The sequence below is a fragment of the Apaloderma vittatum genome, unplaced genomic scaffold, assembly GCF_000703405.1.
Source record: "Apaloderma vittatum isolate BGI_N311 unplaced genomic scaffold, ASM70340v1 scaffold10917, whole genome shotgun sequence".
Lineage (NCBI taxonomy): Eukaryota > Metazoa > Chordata > Aves > Trogoniformes > Trogonidae > Apaloderma > Apaloderma vittatum.
Genome location: NW_009727827.1, coordinates 5676 through 26341, shown reverse-complemented (window position 1 = coordinate 26341; position 20666 = coordinate 5676). Strand labels below are relative to the sequence as shown.

At 39.3% G+C, this 20666-nt stretch overlaps 1 protein-coding gene across 1 annotated transcript in view; it reads right to left on the bottom strand.

The window, feature by feature from the left end:
* INADL (InaD-like (Drosophila)) overlaps positions 1 to 20442 on the bottom strand; it is a gene marked incomplete at its 3' end in the record, with an annotated part of 55348 nt that extends 34906 nt beyond the window's left edge. Inside the window, exons 1-11 of the mRNA XM_009873829.1 lie at positions 20421 to 20442; positions 20169 to 20335; positions 18296 to 18487; positions 16768 to 16907; positions 14806 to 15004; positions 13128 to 13256; positions 11130 to 11342; positions 7449 to 7551; positions 5649 to 5737; positions 4271 to 4409; positions 3823 to 3957 (exon numbers count right to left, since the gene is read on the bottom strand). Coding sequence (XP_009872131.1) covers positions 3823 to 3957; positions 4271 to 4409; positions 5649 to 5737; positions 7449 to 7551; positions 11130 to 11342; positions 13128 to 13256; positions 14806 to 15004; positions 16768 to 16907; positions 18296 to 18487; positions 20169 to 20335; positions 20421 to 20442 — 1528 coding nt within the window. The remainder of the gene's footprint in view (positions 1 to 3822; positions 3958 to 4270; positions 4410 to 5648; positions 5738 to 7448; positions 7552 to 11129; positions 11343 to 13127; positions 13257 to 14805; positions 15005 to 16767; positions 16908 to 18295; positions 18488 to 20168; positions 20336 to 20420) is intronic.
* Between the last annotated feature and the right edge of the window lie 224 nt (positions 20443 to 20666).

Sequence of the window (20666 nt, the reverse complement as noted above, 5' to 3'; positions counted from 1 at the left end):
GGTATCACCCAGCTCACTTCCAATGCTCCTTTTTCCTTCAGCAGCTTTTTCCACACGGCACCAAATAGGAAGTTTCCTTCTAGTCTCTCACCCAGCTGGATTTCTCATGACCTGAGATATGTACCACATCTTTGATAATGTGCAAGGCCTCAGATATGAAAGCTCTTCCCAGGCACAGCTTTCATTAGCAACAACTTCTAATATACTTAGTCTGTCCTCCTGCCTGCACTACCATACAGTTTTTCATTTCTACCTAGCAAACATCAAGAAGAAATCACAAGCGGATTGTAAAAATCATCTTTCCTGGTCAAAACTAGGATCTTTCCTTCTTGCAGTGTCCTCCTGGTTTCACAAACTTCCTAGGCAAGGATGTGTGCTGTGTTCTAATGCACTTCACTACCTTTATTTGCCCTCCTGTTGGATATTCTTTCCCCAGCCGTCTACAAGAGCCTTTCTAACCCCATCATATCTTTGGGGTTTGCATACTGCTGCAAGCAAAAAAGAAAGCAGTTCTGCCCAGTCTGCAGTCTTGCCATTGCAGCTGGGAAGTTAATTGCCTCTGGGCTGCCTGCAGAAAGTTTCAGGCCTCATGCACATTGCATCCTAAACCATGTTGCTTTTGTAACAGAACTGCTCAAGCACAGTTTTGCCCAGTCAGAATTATTATTTAATACCTCTCCAGGAAACACAATTTAATAAGAATTTCACACAATCAGGCTTAAAGGGAAGTAATACATATTTTATAAAACATACTTTTTACATTAAACTGCTAAAAGTACTTCCAGAGTTTAGTCAGAGTCTTAAATTAACAGTATTTACTTTAGCACCATTATGATGAAGTGCCCGTCACCATGTCCAAAATAAGCACCTATCTTTGGAATTTAAACTTGTCCATTAAACTCTTTTCCAAGGTGAAATCTTATACATCGTATTTCAGTACCAGTAGAATTTGCAACTAAGTATTTCAACTTTTTAACAGAGATACACACACACACACACATATTTTATGGTTGCATAAAGCTTTTGCAGATCTTTGTAACTCAAAAGTGGTTTTTGGACAATGAAAACCCCAGTTTAATCAAGCAATGACACTTGCTTACCATTGCATTAAATGGCTTACTCAGTTTCAGAGCCATGCCCAGCGCATTACCCTCCCCGCGCAAGGAGGACCAGCCATGATAGATGGCAGGAAGGGCAGTATCCAACTGCAAACAAATCGTATCCTCTGTGTTTAAATTTCGGTATCCCAAGACATGCCATGCATACAAACACGTTATCCTGAATTCTCCAGGCTAAGGGATACGAGAACAGAAAATTCTCACAGTGCTACCGGATGCACTGGGGAATGCAGCGCAGATACAGCAAGGAATCGGCGTAGGTCCAGTCAGGAGCTGTGGGATCCAGGCAACAGAGTCCCTGCCAGCCCCAGGTGCACCAGCACCACCCTGTGCAGAGCTCCAAGGAAGGAGATTAGGAGATCTGCACAACGCTAGAATTGAAGGGGAGCCACTCACAGACATACAACTTGGTTACAAACTCCTTTTGAAACTCAGGGCTTTGGCGTATTTACAGGGAGGCAGTGGATCCACATCAAAGCAGTTTGGGCCTCCTATGGAAGGGGCTCAAAAGCACAGTTTGATCCAAGCTGATTATCAGCAGAACAGCGATCACTAAGGCATATCTAGATAACGCCCCTTGAGACTAACAGAATTTATTAACTTGAAGCCAGGTAAAAGCAATTTTAGTTGCCAGCATAAACCGATCCTGGCATTGATATACCCCATTTGCACAGCATGAGGTATTAGGTAACAAATCCCTCAGAAAGTTCTCTTTGCATCAGGGCAGGCACCTGCAGCCTGTGACACAAGATAACCCAATCCCGAGTAGTCCGGAACTGACTACAGAGATATCGTTCACTTCAGTAGAAATAGAAAATACTTCACACACAGAAAGTTCCACAGTAAAAAAGGACTGGGTACGTGACACAGGACAGCACATGTTGCTTTTCTCTAGCCTCTGTCACAGCAAGCGTCTGGCTCTTCTGCCCCTAAAGAAATCCTACTGCCAAGTCCTTCAGTTATTTATCCGCTGTAACTACAAACCAATATATGCTTTTCCATTCATAAAGCTAAAACAATGTTTTGATAACCTCACGTCTCAGCCACTCAACCCCCTCTGCTTTGGCTTCCTATTTGTGGGAACATGCAAAAGTCACAGCAAAGGATGTCTAGTTACAAGGCTTGGACAGAAAAGTAAAACAGAATGGAACATAGGAACTGCTACATTTCTCTCGTTTCCAGGTTGTCTTTAATACTGACAGATCTTCCACATCATAGCAAAATTGTTATTCATTGACAGCCATAATTTAGAATCCTCTATTACATCTACATGTCTTAAAAACTACAAGGCATAAGGATAATTTATGCTGACTTTAACACAAGCTGTAGAAATTCACCCAGAAATTCCTGTGGAAGAGCCCAGAAGTGTGCAGGGGAATTGAAGTACACCTTCTGGAGAGACCTTCAGCCTTGAATCAGAAGTCAGCTAAAAGCCAAAGCAACCCGTGCCTTTGTAACTTTCCCCTTTGTCCAGGTGCCTTTGTTGTTATAAACACGCCTAGTCTGAACTTCTGCCCAGCTTCCGATTTCAGCTATCAGGTCTTTACCCCTATTAGCTTTTGCCAGAGCAGAGCCTCTCTTCTGCCTGCAGAAGTGTGCAGTCAAAAGAAGAAACTGCAACAAATGGGTATCAGAAGTTATGGAGAGGAAATCAACAAAATATTGTGAAAATACCCTGTAGATATAGGAGCCTAAAGCCTGTGAGGGCAAGAAGATAGATATGGCTGAGGTGACACTGGATCAGGAAGTAAATGTGAACTCCCAAGAGTTCCACTTCTGGTGCTGTTCCCTCAGCAACCTGGTTCAGGGCCCTGGCAGCAGAGGAGGATAAACAAATTTTTGGCATCAGAAGACTACAGGCAGGACACCTCAGGTCATCAGAGCAGGACCTGGGCTAGAAAGAGGAATTGGTGAACTGGGGGCATTCAGCTCTATAGAGCTTACGAGATTCATTCCAAAATACCAAAAGGGCAGCACCTCCACTGTCTACAGCCTTCCAAAAAAACAACCTCAAACCAAACATAGCAATCAAAGGGGGTTCACTAATGACTGGAAAAGGGCAAACTCTGTGCAAGGAGGAAGATCCTGAGAATGACAGGCCAGCCAGTCTCACCTTCAGCCCTGGAGAGGTCATAAGATACTTCCTCTTGGAATCTACTTCCAGACACAGATGATGAGAAGGCAAATCAAGGCGATATAGATTTGCTAAATAACTGACCAATCCAACCGCCAAGATAGCAATGTGGATGAAGGGTGTAACACAATTCAACTTTACTAAAGCTTTTGACACCATTTACATCAGCGTTTTCATACGGAAACTGAGGAAGCACAGGTTTGATGATGGCTAAATAGGCTGAAAACTAAATGGGCCACTGGGATCAAAGACAGCAATAACCAAGGGTTTGACAACCAGTTATGAGAGAAGTCCAATAGCTGCAGGGACTAATATCATCTAGTATCTTCATCAGTGACCTCTGTGATGACACAGAACACACTCTTGGCAAATCTGTGGACAGTGGTGTTACTTTTGGGGATAGGGTGAGGTGGAAGAGTTGATCGATCCAACAGGCAGAGCTTTACTTCAGAGGGACCTGAATAAAAAGCATTACCAAGCAAAAGTAAGCCCCAGCAGCCCACCAGTACTGAAATGGATTAAAAAGAACTCCAAAGACTCAGAAGAGACACTGTAAGATATCCTAACCACCTGTTTTATGTAGACTCTGCTTCTTGTCTTTTTGAAGATTATCCTTCTGTTTTTGGTCTTCCTCCTTCTTAGTGTCCAGACTAGTTTCAGTCCCCACAGCTCCAGAGGACACAAAGGCTGGAACAGCTGGCTGCACTGTTAAGAATGGATGAAAAAATAATAAATCACATGCTGCAAAATATATGAAGTTGTAGCACCGCTTCACTAAATAACTACTCTTTTTTTTTTCCTTCTTAGTTACACAGGAGTTTTTCACTCAATTTTCCCAAATCTCTCATTTCTCTTTCTTTCCATTTCTTCTTACGTATCTCATTTCCTACAGCATGTTCTTATAAAATCCAGGATCATGTGGTACCCAGTCCTAATTGTTAAATTAGGTAACGGTAAACTGAGTGAAAAATAAATTCAGGGGGAAGGGGAAACAAAAGAAAACAGGAAGAAAGATTACCTCTATCTGTAGGTCTTTCTGAAGAAATAATAGAGGAAGGTTTCCTTCTAAGTAAGGTAAGGCGCACAGTCTGTCCTGTATTACGCAATGCCTCTACCACTTCTTGGTTGGTATAATCCTGTATATTAACTCCATCAACCTAAACCAGGAAAATCGTATCATATAACAGTAACTACCATTCTTAGGCTGTACCACACACTGCAAGCAACATTCATGTTATTTTGTGCAGAAATTATAGGGTTATTCACCCAAGACAGCAGTATTTGCAAAACAATCTCATTAAATCAGTTACATCTCACTAAGTCCATAATATTTTCAAAATGCGTTTTAAAAGGAAACAAAACAGTAATTTCTTTGTCATGGGGCAACCTCTGAATTTACTAATCTGATGTATGCATGCACTGACTTCCCCCCACAATTTTTTGGCTTACAAAAACCAGCTTGAGGAGTATTGTGGAAGAAGCTTCCCAGCAAGTGTAGTCAGCCTAGAACTCTGTTCAGTTCATTATCACCGTTAGTTCTCTCATGGATTTCTGCCACGCCCCACACAAGCCTACGCACGCAACTGTTCCTACAATCCCCTCTGAACAGCCCAATTCTTACATTAATTCAGATGTTTTAATTTACTCCCAAAATACTGCGTTCACCCCACTGTTAGATCATGCATCAATATGGGCTTCTCCTGCAAAGCTGCAGATAAAAGCACAAGGCTGTATCAATTTTTACTTTCACAAAGGAGAAGCTGACTTCAGAAGGTCCAGCATAGCCCATATTTTAGAAGTGATTTAAAATCATCTCTCTAAATATTATCTCTTAAAACAAAAAGGCTGTGTAATTCATTCCTGCTTGTACTGTGAATGCAAAATTGGCTATTATTCAATTCACTCTTAGTCAATGGCTTTTAATTTTTCTACACAGAAAGCTTGTGCTTTTAAACCTAAATTGTGACTATTAACATTTTGATTGTATCCACACTATGCTGCACAGTCAATAAGGACCATAAACAGTGTGCCACATCTTGCAAAATCTTATCCTCAAATCCCATTCAATTCACATAGAAGCTAATGTTGTTCATCTTTACTTCAGGCCAAAAGCCAAGATTCTCCACTCTGAAACATTCTAATTCAAATGCTTGTCTCTTTCATAGTTAACTACTATTTACTACTCCTTTGAATATAAAATAATATTTTAACCACAGCAAGCCAAATCTCATTGCTGTTACAAACCTACCTAAACAAATACGAACCACCATATTATTTCCTCTTCAAAGCAAAGAAGATTTAATTAATTTTAGAAAGTCTTTACTAAAATGTTAACACTGAGATGTGGAACAAAGTATTAGTTGTACAGCAATGTAGAAGCAGATTATTTTACTTACAGCAACAATTTTGTCATGAATGTGAATTTGGCCGTTGTGGTCAGCAGCGCTACCTGGTATTATATTTTTCACGAAAATCCCCGAAGGTTCTATTGGCAGGGGGAGGGGAGGAAGAGAAACAAGTCACTTTATTAACCTAATTAGTTTCTTTTCTTATTAAGAATTTTAATTACGGACTTTTTCACATACTTCTGTCCACAGAGTTATGACTCTGTAAACCACCAACGCTTGCACTTTACCACTCACACAGCTCGACAGAGAATGACTGAGGATCGCTGATGGAAAAAAAACAGTACCGACACAATCAGCTTTACACTGACGTCAATTTTTTTTTTCCTTAAAATGGCTCACAAAAGGCTGCCTCCTCTGCGGATTCCTCCTTGTGCTTACCCAGACTTTAAACCACAATCACTTAAATCCATGCAGCATTTGATTTCAATAGGACTACCTAAGCTAAAAGTAAAGTATGTGCTTAAGTACTTTGATCAGGACTTCAATCATCATACAGCTAAAGAATTAAGTACTTTAAATCTTAATAAAAAGGATTTTTCCTTTAAAAAAAAAAAGAGAGAAGCATGGAAATCAGAAAAGCTGTCCTTTGTCGTGTTGGATGTTTGATTAATAATTCAAACTTTTAATTAGAAAAAATAAATAAAAATAAATAAAAAACCCCAAAGAGTAAAACACTCAATCATCCACTGAAACAGGAACTCTTCCCTTCCACAAACTCCCGCAAAATACAAGATGCTGATCTTTAACTCTAGTGAATCTTGACTCTTCATCCATCCTTTCCTGACCGCTAACCGGTCCCAGGCATCTGCCCAACACAGTTTATCCAAACTCAGCAAAACCCCTCTAGCGCTGCTTCGAACACACCTTCTCCCATTGTGGGACACGTGCCCTCTCCAGTCCAGTTCCCAGTGCCCATGGCACTGGCCTGGGATTCCTGACCGGCAGCACAAGAAGATCTCCTGGGAGCGAGGAGGGCTGGAGAGCAAGCCCAGCTGCACCACATTCCCAGAATACTCGAGTCCCGTTTGAGTCAATTTTAAAGATATTATCATTTGTGGAACCGATATGTGAAAGATGAGTTAACAGTTCAAATTTAAAGAAGATTTAGGAAATAAAAAACAGCAAACGCTTATTCCATGTCCCCATGTCCTAGTGCAGGTATTTGAACCTGTTCCCAGAAACTGAAACAGGCACCTGCCAAAGGCAAGTGCATCACCTTGTGAAGGTGGCGCACACATCCCGCACCGATTCTCTGCATCTCCTGCCGGGCAGGAGGAGATCTGGTTAACCTCACTGAACATTTCTACTCCAGCCAATAAACAAATCAAAGTTAGTCCTTGACCTATTTTGCACGCACCGAAGATGCCATTCGAAAGTTCATGCAAACTAGGGATATTGGATACTCTGGTTTTGAAGTTCTTCTTAAAATGCGCTATCTGAATTGTGCTCTATGCCGCAGGGGCAAAATAAGGAACAGTGTGGATGGGAACATGACTGCGTCAGAGTCTGGGCATGCAGGAACTGTCTGTTAAGAGTTTAACATCTTGCAGGGTAACAACATAAACATGCAAAATTCACAGACCAGCAGTCAATTTTTTTAAGCTAATTACCACTCTTCAAATGTTTTTGTGGCTGAATTTCACTCTGCGGCAAGTTCTCCAAATATCCTCTTCGTAGAGTTTGCAAGCTACAGCATTTTGAAGAAGTGCTACCCATTCTCCCCATAGTTAAATAAAAGGTATTTGAGAAGCCCCCGTTGTAGACTTTACTAAATACTGCAGAACTCACCTACATCACTTGTGCCAGCGTATCCAACAATTGTTATGCCCAGGCTTTGCCCATTCTTTTTTATAAGTTCAACATCATAGGTCTCAAAAAGGTTGGTACTATCCTACAAATAAAGCACAAGAGAGTAAAAACATAATCTCAAAATTTCCCAGTACCATTACAGTATTGCAGATTAACTAAGATCTTCAGAAGTGAGGAGTGATTTTGCTTTTCCTATTTTAGGAAGGATCGTATTTGCAATCCCAAATATGACACATATTTAATATATATAGGATATATATCCAAAACGTGCTAAAAATGAGTCACCCAAAGTCATTAGTTGCTTTTTTAAACTCTTTCCTAATAGTTCCTCCACAGACCTGTCCAAGCTACAATATTTATATTTTATGGAAAATAAAAGTTTTCATTAGAGTGGGTTCTACCGCTACTTGGTAACAACAAACTTCCCAGTCAATCTCAGAAAACAAGAGAAACCCTGAATATCCACAGAATTTCCTCTCTCCCTTTCATATGTTAGTCCTGGTATAAATACAGAGTGTTACCACATCACACATTTCTGTCAGAAAAAGGGGTGCTTATCTCTCCTGGTTATCACCTACTGAGGAAGTGAGGGGAAGCAGGAAAGGAATCTCAAAATATAAACAAGTGCAATGCCCTGAAATTAAAGAAACCGCACGTATACGTGGGAGGCACATCTCTGCTGCAGAGGAAGTTGCCCACTTAAATGCACACATGGAAGATGAGGTAGCTGACTGAGCTTATTGGTTGTTTTTATGTTAGAACCCAAACCACAAAACCAATCCAAAAGCCAATCTTACACGCGTTGGCTTAACAAGTCTGATACAATTCTGTTCACATTTGAACAGCACCCAACTGCAGAGAGCACTGGAAGCCTGCAGGTTGTCTAAGGCAACAGGAGGGAAAAGACTCGTTAGTCCACATACAATGAAAATTATTTTTAAGAACTAACAGAGGAAGGGAGAGTATTCATTTGTAGATGTTCTATTGGTGAACTGATGACTTCTCAGAAAAAACAATACTTGAAAAGAAAAGGATATAATTTGACCTGTTCTTTGCTTACTACACTTACCAAAAAACCATAAAAGCCACTAGCTGAGATTACGATAAGATCTGACCCTACACTGCAGAGGTGCACGGAAAAGGTCCCCGCAAAGCCAGCCTCAGCATGTCTGTGCAACTCTATCCTGACCAGTAAACTGGTCAGAACTGCAAGACAGAGTTCAAACAGGACATACTAAAGACACTGGTGATACCAAAGGGAAAAACAATCAAGCACATAGAACTGGGATTGCAAGGGATAAATTAAAATACATAAAGCTGTTTGCTCTCAGTAATCAGATACAGTCCAATGAAATAAAAAAGATGATGGTCACAGTAAGGTCTGTTAAAGTGATGAAAACAAGAGGGATATTGTCACTGCCAACAGCAAAAAACGCACCAGGAAATTGGAAAACATTTCTTACGAGAGTGAACAAAAGAGAAGTTTAATCAAACGCTTGCCAAATACCAGCTTTGGGAGGGTCTATATTAAAAGCAGGCCAAAGTTATGACCGTATCTGTTTCACTTTTCACTGAAAGAGAAATCGATGGACACCTATCTCCTCTCTTATCACACACACCTTCCTCCACTAGTCAACTCATTAAGCTCATTAAATGCTTTCTGACTCTCTTGCTCCACAAGACACTGATGGGGACGAAGATAAGTTTTGACACTCTGCCACTTACCTTTAGGAGAGGGAACCACAACAGTAAACAAATCTGTAACAACATCTGAAATGGAGCTATGGCCTTGAGAGTCCTGCTATTTTGACAATCAAAAGCCCTTCACAGTGCTCTGACACTGCAGAAGTTTTCTCTAAGTAACGTTACTGGTGGAATGCGAAACATTAGAAGTGGAGTCTGGAAAAATCCAAGTATGGAGTCCTAAATACAGCCTGCACAAGCAGGCTGCTAACACGGCTGTCAGTATCTTGGAGCGTACAGACAACACGACTGTTTTCTTGTGGCCATGCACAGACACAAGTAGTTTCAGTAATAACTTCTCTACAACAGGAAATTTAAAGGAAATAAAATATTAATACAACACTGAAAAGAAATAACCATATATTAAAAATGCCTTTCTGTTGGTGTGCAAAAGGCGAAAAAAAAAAGGAGGCCAATATTCTCAAATCCACAGCTAGTGAAAGTGCTCAGAAACCAGAGATAAATTAGATTATAAGTTCTGTTGTAAATCAGACACAAAATGAAAGGTGGACCATTAAAATCATCACTAAATCAATAAATACATTCAGCAAATCTCTCTTAACACCAGAAAGAGGAGTTTCTTCACATCTAAATATGAAGACACTATTTAGTTCAGAAAACAATAGATGACATTCAGAAATTAGCAGATGAAATTGCAACGTGACTTTTTTCCTCCCTCTAAACTACAGAGAAGGAATAAGGAGGATACTGGAAAAAAAACAAGTCCAGAAGGAATAATATTTTAGGAAGGCTGCTGCAATACTCAGGGTCAATGAGTGACAAACAGGCCCGCCTTTGAGGTGGAGAAGAGAGAAAAACAGTACTTTGGGCATTGGAAAATATGATACAGCCAGAAAAAAAACGCTTCGTAACAATGTTGATTCTCTAGGAAAGCCTTAGAGTATTAGACAGGCTCACTTTTAAGACTCCAACCTTATATACACAGATTAACCCCTTGCATCTCTCTGCCACTCATGTTTCCTATTACACCAATCTCTCTTCCAAGAAGAGGGGCTTGAGGAGAATCCAAAACACTTCCCCGATAGCATCAGCCACAGTAGTTCTCCCAAGAGACTAAGACACAAAGCTGCCTTTGCAGGGACTATCCCAGTGAGCGAGGTGAGTTGGTACCAATATGACTTCTAGTATGACCTTTAAAAACGGTGCTTAAAAAAACCAGCTCTCTTCCCTCATCTTTAAGAAACTAGACAAGAAAGAAAAGGCTACTCAGATTCTACACCTAAATCTAAGCAGCACAGTAGTAGCAGATGGTACACAAGCACAGCTTTGTTTATGTTTCAAGACCTACTGTACACTTAGTGTAGCATTTGTTGATTTTAATTACTCAAAACTGAAAAGAATGACTTCAAAAACAAGAGACTTTGATATGACCATGATAAGATTTGCTAAAACAAGTTTCAAAATTTTTAGATATATTTCCTATCACAGACAGTAGCGTAGACTATGAAAACATTACACTTATGTTTCATAAAAAGATGATTGTGCTGAATAATTCTGGTCTGGCCATGGAGCTCTGGATTTCAGACTAGGGATATTCACAGTCAAGTTTTAAATCCACTTACAAATGATTGATTAGCAAAAACGTAACGAGCTAAGAAGGAGAACTAAAAGTACAATTTATTGATAACGTTTATGGTCTTGGTAATTAAATTATCCACTCTGAAATAAATTCTCCAAAGCTGGTCATTCTGATCCCAAGATTATAGGTATTAATAGGAAGAAGGGAAAAATTACGAAGGCAGGGCTATAATAATGACCACTTAAACACACGCGTATGCGATCTGGAAACTCAAAAGAGAAGAAGAGCTTTAGGTCTCAAGAACACTGTTCGCCTTCTTTCTCATCACAGGCCACCAGTATAATTAAAAATGTCACAAGTAAACACCAGACACTTACATTTCCATTTTGAAAAGAAGGTAATGTGCTGACTGGCCAGCTCACAGGAGTTGGCGGAGTCTCTGTAATTTCACACTTTGGGTCTCGTGCAACGATCATCCTCACAGAATTCCCACAGTTTCTCAGCACCTGGGCAACTTGTTCACTCGTCATTCCTTGCACATTAGTCCCTCCAATCTGTAAGATGTGATCACCCGTCCGAAGCCTCCCATCCTTCAAACACAACAAAAAATGGCAAAAAAATGTTTCCAGTCTATACATAAAAATACCTTTTCCAACTGTGTACAGGCATCTTCACAGCCGCAAGGGCCAATGCCATAAAATTTGCCACCATAGCAACATACTCAGTAATTCAAGGAATCATTTGCACAATCACACGCTGTTTTGTTTCCACGCCAGTCAGCAGTGGTAAATTAACCTTGCAAAACTGACTTAAGATACACAAGTTGAACAGCATCATTCCTAAGAAAGTGGTTACTTGTCTCATTTAGGAGAAAGCAGACAGCAACAATGTTTTACAGTCTCACAGGTTGTTAGGTATTGCTGTTTCATAGACTACTCTTCATTGGCGAGGGGTTAGAATAAAAAGTACAGCATTTTGATTTAGAACTTCTTAAGAGTTTTCCCTAATACTTCTGTATTAGCCTGGCAATTCTTTTCTCGTATGACTAGCTCCAAGTCGACCAAGTAAATCCACTGAAGGTAACAAGACTCCACACGAACCATTTTTTACATGATAATTATGATTCATGACCTACATCATCATATCTATTATAAGCAAGCCTTCATAAGGCCAAATCCTCAGCTGGTATTGATCAGCACAGCTCCACCACAATAGGTGCATTGATTTAAACAGCAATCATAGCGGAGTTATTCCCAGAACGAACTCAAACTCATTTACAAACTCATCCAATTTTAACATGTATATGTGCTCATTATTTCCCATGTTCTTAATGATGTCTCATTCAGCTGAGAATAATGTGGTGAGCTCTTAACTTACATGCTTCATTTGTAGCCAAAACACTTTATTCCTTACAGCAAAACAGGTGTTACACAATAATTAAAAAATACTCATTTATACATGACAGGTTCAGAGGGAGGTAGCCAAGCAAAAGCCAACATTTTCCAGTAAAGGGCTCTAAATCTCCAGTTTTCATTTCCACCCTATACTAGAGGAAGCACCTTAGCCTCTCTCTTGCATGTTACCGGATCTCGTTTGCATGGGTTCTGGACCTCAAATACTGTAAGCTGTCATGCCCAAATTCACAGTTAAAAACCCAAATCTGTTTTGCTGTTGCACCTGTTCTACTCCTGAAATTTTGTTAACACTTACCACTTGGTCTTTAAAGATTAGTAATCAAAGGTTGCAAATCGTACCTGTGCAACTTTAAAAGATATCAGTAACTTCAAAAGGTTTTGCATCAATCTCTGAGATGTGCCCTTGAACTAGTCAGACTGCAAAGCAAGGATCAAAACCCCTTTAAAATGAAACCCACTAAAATTAGCACATCTTCAATCTACAAACTGAATCTTGCAACCCAATTACTTCAAGAGGGCAGATTCTCTTGCCTGACAATTCATTTGGGAGAGTTTGTCCCTACAGATGCTGCCAAACATGCCAAATTCTACAGAGGATGTGCAAATCCATTAAGAGTACTTGCCCTCTCCCATACTAACCAAAGGCTGAAAATATCAAAAGTACATAAAATGTCAGGAGGTTAGACAACCTTTCAGAATTTCTGCATGTTCAACAATGTTATAAAAGCATAATGTTATAAAAGCCAAAGCATGTCTGAGAAACAACTTAATTCATATCAGGTGCTGACTTTTTCCTCAATCATACATTCAACATATTTATTTATAAAGTATATGCTGGCATTCAGACTTTGATGCTATCAGCTTCCTTTTGTTTAAGTATATTAGTTTATTTTAAGACTGTCAAAGCCAGTTGATTATACTTTACAATCAAACAAGAAGTGACATAATATAACAAATTACCCGATCTGCTAATCCTCCAGGAACAATTGTTCTTACAACTACTCCACTCGACTTTCCTCCTACAATTCCAAAGCCTAATCCTGAACCATCGTTAATCAGCTCAACGTCTTCAACGTGGCCCCAGTGAATCTGCAATTAATAAAAACAGGAGATTTTAATTTCAGACAATCTTTAACATTTCTCACTTTCACATGTACCAGGAATGACGAGAACTAATCAGAGCAATTTTCTCTCTCTACCCCACATATTGAAGATCTGTTGGATGTTGTTCAGCCAGCCTCATTTCCTTATAAATACGCAGTGGGGTTTCTTATCTGTTTTTAAACATACGTTTTGTCCTCCACTTTCAGGATAACAGGTTACTAGGAAAAAGTCTGACTAAGAAAAAACAATTTTAAGATTTTTCTTGCCAAAATGAAACCCACCCTTCTGGTTTTTTTTCATAAATCGAGAATATGGCAAACAACAGGGCAAAACAGAGGCAAGGAGCTTGCACTGGCCTCATTTTTCTCTTAGCGTTGCCCAAATTCTGACTGTTATTTCACTTAAGCAGGCTAAACACCACCAGTACACGCTGAATTAATAGCGCAGTACAATATTCTGCCCTCCTGAATTGGAAGCATGCTTCTAAGATACACAGTACCCTGACCTTATGTTCTACGAGACAATCTGAAAACAACAAAGCTGTTAAGCAACCCAAACCCATCCAATGTTTCTGTCAGATTAATATCTCATAGAAACCAAAATGGAGCAAAGTAGGCAGATTTAAGTCTTCTGTGAATAAAGGATTTATTAGCTTACTGAAAATCTTTGCCAAAGCCAGTTAAATATCATAAAGGAAGTTTAAAGACCCCCTGTAGAGAGATATATTTGTATTTTATTTTGTTAGTCTGTTCGGCGCAGATCTTTCACTGAAATAGCAGTTAAAGTTTAATTCTTTAAAATTTTCAGTGCAATAAACAATATTGATTATCCACTAAAACCTTCAGATTTCACTAGCTCTGTAATAATCATGAGGGAAATAATTACTGGGAATAAAGGAAAGCACTGCTCTTAACCAGATTTTCATCAAAACATACTAGAGTAGTAAATTAAGATTCCAATAGTACAAACACTGGATTTAGGTGTACAGTTCAACCTAACTCAGTGAAGCCACCTGGGCCATATGGTTTGCACACAGATGGACATTCAGCCCTAGCTTATGACATGTCCCAGTGACAATCTCTCCTTGTTCAAGAAAACAAAAGGTTTCACAATCAATGTAAATTGCAGATTAAAAAAAAACCACCCTGATAAATAGAGATCGAGACGTTCTTTAACAGATTAAAAACCAAAAAGGAAGAGAAGGCTTTTTCTTCTGCACCGTTTAAGTTTAAATTGGTTGGGATATTTCAAGCAGTGCTCATGACAGGTTATGTTTACACTCTTTTAAGATGTAATCGGAGCATCTTTAATTGCTGAGCACAAGTAGGGTTCACCTGGGTATGCTCATAAAATGCTTTGCCCAGCCTATGCTCATCAGTCTAAATGAAATGTCATCACACAGAAAATCTGATCAAACAAAAAAAAAAACAACCACCCTGTATGTAAAGCTTGCTAACACAAACACACAGAAAAATAATACAAAAATACCCAGCATAGTTCAAAATCTGATTTTGACAGCATTACAACAACTCACAGTCTCAGGTGGATTTATATCACTTAATAAGACAGCCGAAGTTCTGCTGTTTCCTTGAACTGGCTCCCTAGCAACAACCAGATGCAGAGATCCTGTGGCTTGCTGGAGGAGGGCAATAGCGTGCTGATGGGAAATGGTCTGATCCAATGGGGTGCAATTAATGGCCAGTATGTGGTCATTTTCCTTTAGTCTTTGATCCCTTAACAAAACAGTGAAAGACATTTTAAAACGTGGCAGAGTGACTTCACAACAGGCTCGTGCAGCGAACATGCAAAATACACAGTGACACAAGGTTAAATATTTACGCGTTTTTAAAATCTGCTTATTATATTGTCTTCACCAACGCACAAATAAAATGCATTCCGGGCTGTGCTGACCCGCCCAGCCATGTTTTGTTCCAACTTTATCATGGTACTGAAATTTGCTCAACATTTTTCCTTTGCTTCTACTCAAAATTCAATGAAATTCCCTCTTCCTTTCTTGACAATAATGAATTACAGGGCAGAAAAAAAAAGTTTTTGTAGTTATACAATAAACGAAGAAGTATTCTTCATTATGTTTAGTGCTACATGAAGAACCCACAACTCAGGCTGTGATATGGTTTTGTATCATTATTTAATCTAAAAATTGATGAATTGCATATTTATGTTTTACTTAAAATTTATAGTATTAAACTTCAGATATCAAACTTGAAGAGCAACCCACAGTTCAACTTATACCTTAAGAGAATATAAATTTCACAGTTAATTCACCCTGGTGGTGAATTTAGATTTGTGACAAGAGTGAAACCATCACTCATCTCCTTTGTTAAATATTCATTCCGAGCACGAGACCAAACTGTTACATAGACAGACACTGCCTTCAAAGCTCTGTAGGAATCCAAGAAAAGTCTCCAGGAGATCTTGTCTCAGAAGCAAAACTGGAAGCATGCTGGGGAAATTTATAAACTCCAAACACTATAACTGCACATCTTAACTAACGCATTTTAAATTTCCTTTTTATCATGCGATGTTTAAGATGTTTCCCAGAAATCGCTTTCTTCAAGCGCTAACCATATTTCAGATTCTCTCATCAAAGCAAGTGAGCAGCAGGTCATCAAATCCTAAAGTGAGATATTCACCCTCCTTTGACATCCGGATCAGTCCATCTGTCTCCACTTTGAAAGAGCCTAATATGCTTTTCTTTAAGTGTTCTCTGGTGTGTTCTCTGCGGGCCCATAGCCATTATCATTCCAACCTCTCCCCACTCTTTTTGTCATCCTGCGTTGGCACTTCCTGACATGTGTTATTTAAAAAGTGACACCAATGACTTGAAATCTAGACACATTTTCTTGAAACATAATTCCAAGCACTGCATTCGTCTCATGCCAACTCTTGTGGTTTTACAATCACATTTTATTTTTAAAGGATTGCTCTTGTCTTTTGTTGTTGGGTGAAAACCCACAGACAATACGGAAAGAAACTGCCTGAAGCCTTGATTCTATGATGACATCTGTGCAGGGATCTGTCGGGAGGACTGGATCTAAATTTACACAGGAAACAAACAGTAAAACCAACTATAAATAGGGCATTGTCATAGGCACATAAATAAAGAAACAAGGAGGAAAAAATCTTTCAGGGACACAATGCATAAAAATTCAGAGGCTAATTTTTATTTTCCTTGTATTCTTTTCTGAGTTGTCTTTTGTTTTTTAATCAGTGCTCAAGACTGTCTTAAATGAGTCATGATTTCTGGAAATTCCATTTACGAATGGCTCAGATATTTAAAACTCATCTGAAAAGCTGATCCTCAAAACACGCGTCCAGTTAGCTGAAAAGCCAGAACTCAAGATACCACCAACACAACATCCCACCAGATAACCCAGAAAAACATGTTAGAATGATAGAGTTTTCAGTGTGAAAGTTGTGAGTTTTCCCTTCATGGAAATACTACAATTTTCCAACACAATTACAGAGATCTCACCTGTCAGCTATGCTTCCTGGCTGGACTTCCTTGACAAAGATACCAACTTCTCCCAAGCTGTGATTTTTAAGGGCAACCACACTAAATCCAAGACCTCCAACAGAAGGCTTTTCAATCTTTATTGATTCTATTTGTCTCCCCTAATAAAACACGGGGTGAAAAAAAAAAAAAAAAATTTACTAAATTTTAACGCAACAGAATGAGCTGGTTTAAAATTTATGAACACCAAGAGAATTATTCTCCTCCTAAGACTAAACAAAGGCAAAATATTGAATATGTTATTCCTATAAAAGCTCCTCCATTTATTATTTTTAATATAGCAGAGTATTGGATATGCAAGCACTCGGAGGTTCTGAAACCTCAGGGAATTTAAGAGCTGCTTTCACACTTCATTCACATTATGAGATGAATTCCAAACTGGATGAAAACTATGAACGAAGTGCTGTCTAGAGCAATATATTTGGGATTTCTGGAAATGGTGCAGAGCTAAACTAAATTATTTGTCATTTGGCCCCTCTTGGTTTTAATGCTGATTTTAGGTGTGCATTCAAAGGAATACAGCTTTTAAATAAAGAAATTAGTTTCCTTCTCCTCCCTGCAACTTCACACTTCATGCTAAAAAAAAAGTTTGCTTTTGCAACCTCCTGCTTTTCAGTTCTAAGAAAAGGTTTCTGAGGCTGTTTACTGGGAAATACTACATAGAGAATGCACTGCTATCACAGCTGTTTATCCAAAGTAATGTGCAGTCTTTACTGCTAAATCTTTTATCTGATGAGTTAATGATAGACTAATGAGAAGAGTTACCCTCAAAATATTACAGCTACATTACGGTACTCAATTAGCAACAGCTACTTAATAGAGAAAGGCACAACTAACCAATTAAATTAACGGTTCAAAGTAACACAGAACAATACATTTGTGGTATAAATGCCAATCCCACATGGGTAGATGCCTGCACCTGTACAACTTCCATAAGCATCTGGTACATGCTACATCACATGTTAATGAAATCAGCCTCTGTCTGGCAAAGTTAAGACGTACTAAATGAAGAGTTAAATAAAATATTACTTGCCAGTTCTTTTTATCATTTGCACTGTTCACATATTAACAAAGTTGGTACATTTCCAGTTTAAGAGGTACTTGATAAAACGAGTGTCTCCATCAAAACAAGTTTCTGCAGAAAAATGTCCATTTTCTATTGTCATCAAACACCAAAAAAAAAAGGTCTTCTGGTAACTGAAATTTCTTTTCTATATTGGTGTGTTTAGTGGAAAGTAAGACGAAAAACTGGCAAATAAAGAAAAAAATTAAAAAAAAAATAAAACCACCAAACCACTTTTCATTGCTGACGTTACGCTACACACGGAAAAGTTATCCTCGGGACTTCTACTCTCTTACTGGCTAGGAGGCACCACACTCCCAGCTACACAGCAAAAGAGCATGTTTGAAAACATACTCCCAAAGCCTGCAAGAAAATGTTTCACATTAAAGGAAAAGAAGTTTGGTTCACTAAACCCACGAGCCTTACCTTTGCCATCTGTTGGATGATCGCGTTAAACTCATTAACTCCCAGGTTTGAAGTGAAGGTAGATGCTTTGGGTTCAGGTGAACCGCAAGGTGTACCCACGCTGCCAGCAGCAACCGATTTGTCAGCAAACACCAGCAGCCCTCTCTTAGTAAAATCAAAATCTACTGAACGGTCAGGAGGCATATAATTGAGCTGTTGGAAATGAGTAAAGATGTAAAAAACCTATTCAAACCAAAAGAAGGTATTTCCACATAGATAAATTCATGTGAAGACTGGCAAAGAAGCAGGCGTACATATACTCATACATGCCTACTCACACAAGTATACTCAACTCTATAAATATATGAGTTAATATATAAGTTATAACCAAGCTATCATATCAAGTTTAAAATCTGTTTTTCAGAAGGCAAGTTTCCTGGATGTTTCAGCTCTGTTTCTACTCCATTTTCTCCATTTCTTTCATGCTTCTTCCCTTAATCCTTTTTTCACTCTGATATTCCAAAACTAGCACGTTGCAAAAGCACCAAACAGAGATACTCAAGCACTGCTGCAGCTGTCAGACAAACCTAGACGATTCTGGCATAAGAATCCAAATTTTTTAAGAGTTACTCAGGAGTCAAAGGCCTGGTCTATTATCTCAGGCCCATAGAGCACACAGGGTACGAACAAACTACCACTGGCTGTGCTGCCATTGCTAGAACTTGCACTTCAATTTCTAGCCCTGACAGATAATGAAGAAAGGCAGAAACACTCCCACTGCGACACAGCAAACTGAAAAAAATCTCATCCTGAAAGAAATCACTCTTAAAAGACATGCTTAAAGAGAATTTCAAGAAAACCTAAATTTTCTAGATATAATTCCAAATATTCTGGAGCTAAGATCCATTATGCCACAGTCACAAAGTATGATGTTTGATATATTTGCATTTTCATAGATTTTTAACAGCTTGCAGACACACATTCAAGCTTTGGAAGGAACAAGAACAGATGCAGCATCTACATGAACACGGGAAGAAGGAAGAACGAATGGCACAGCCACCACCAGGCCACCCAGGCAGGAACACATGCGATACCTTTGGCAATGACAGCGCGGTGGCCTCATGCCCCTGACACCCAGCACACTCTGTCTGCAGCTGGGCAGGTGCAGGAACAGCAGAGACGAGGATCGCTGCTGCTCAGGGGAATGCCAAGTCAGTTCCTGATGTTAAGTTTGCAGGCCTGACTGTGAACTGCACAGTGAGACCTGTTATGCAGGTGTGTCACTGACATCCATGCCCACCAAATCTCTCAGTCAGATTTATAAACCAATGCACATAAGCTCCTTCCACTGCTGAAGCTAAGTCATTTTAAAGTTAGCTTGGGTATGTCTGCATCTGTCTGGCCAATCTTCCCAAGTGGTTTTCCAGATTTTCTTTCCCAAAGCAGATTAACCATTCCCCTACAAGTCAGTAGGAATCAAGTGATACCGTCTTTTAAGGAGAAAAGATGCAGCCAGTTAGCTGATAAACAGTATTATTTAGCTTCTGTGAAAAACAAAGGATCCCAGTCTCGACTGTGTTCGGAACTCGAAGTACTAGAGCTGATGCCTTTTACAGATGCTTTTTTCCAGCTGATGTGGTTCTCAGTGCCTGCCTCTTCTGCAGCCCTCTCAAAGCATGTTCCCTGTGACCGGTTTGTTGCAACACCACTTCTCATTCCAGTAGTGGCTCTGTACTCACTAGGTTGACCCCAAAAAAAAAGTAGCACAACACTCACCCACACCAAGTTGCAGCTCGTTAATGAGCGTGCCCTCATTAACACACGCCTACATACCCTGTTTTAAGTTCCAAGTCCACCAGTTATCATCAGAGCAACAACCTAATTTTACACTCACTTGTTCCTTCAGTTGTTTGATGGATTGCTGAAGGGTCAGTATCTGGTTGAACAAAGGGCTCCTCAGTGTGTTACGTAAAACAGTCAGGTTTTCATTATGTTGGGAATCCCTTTTCTCATGCAGTTTGGCTTGCAGACGATCAAGGATCTGCAGTACCTGCTGTTTATCTGCACCACAAAGCAGTACATGTCAGGAACAGAGCTTCATTTCTCACCACTTAACAAAAGTAATCGTTTTCTTTGGACTACATACCTGCAGCAGGATTTTCAGGCATGTTGAAGGGTATTTTTGGAATTACTCAGACTAACCTAGACGAAGTGCTTTTAAAAAATAAAAATAAATTAATAAATTATATATCCAAGGAGAATGCTAACAGATGCACAGTCAATAAATGCAATAATAAAATACTAGGCTAATTATAGCAATTTTAATTAAAAAATACTACTACCCCCTGTTGTTTACTTCAAGTACTCAACAAAGCTCTCAGTACAGCTAGTT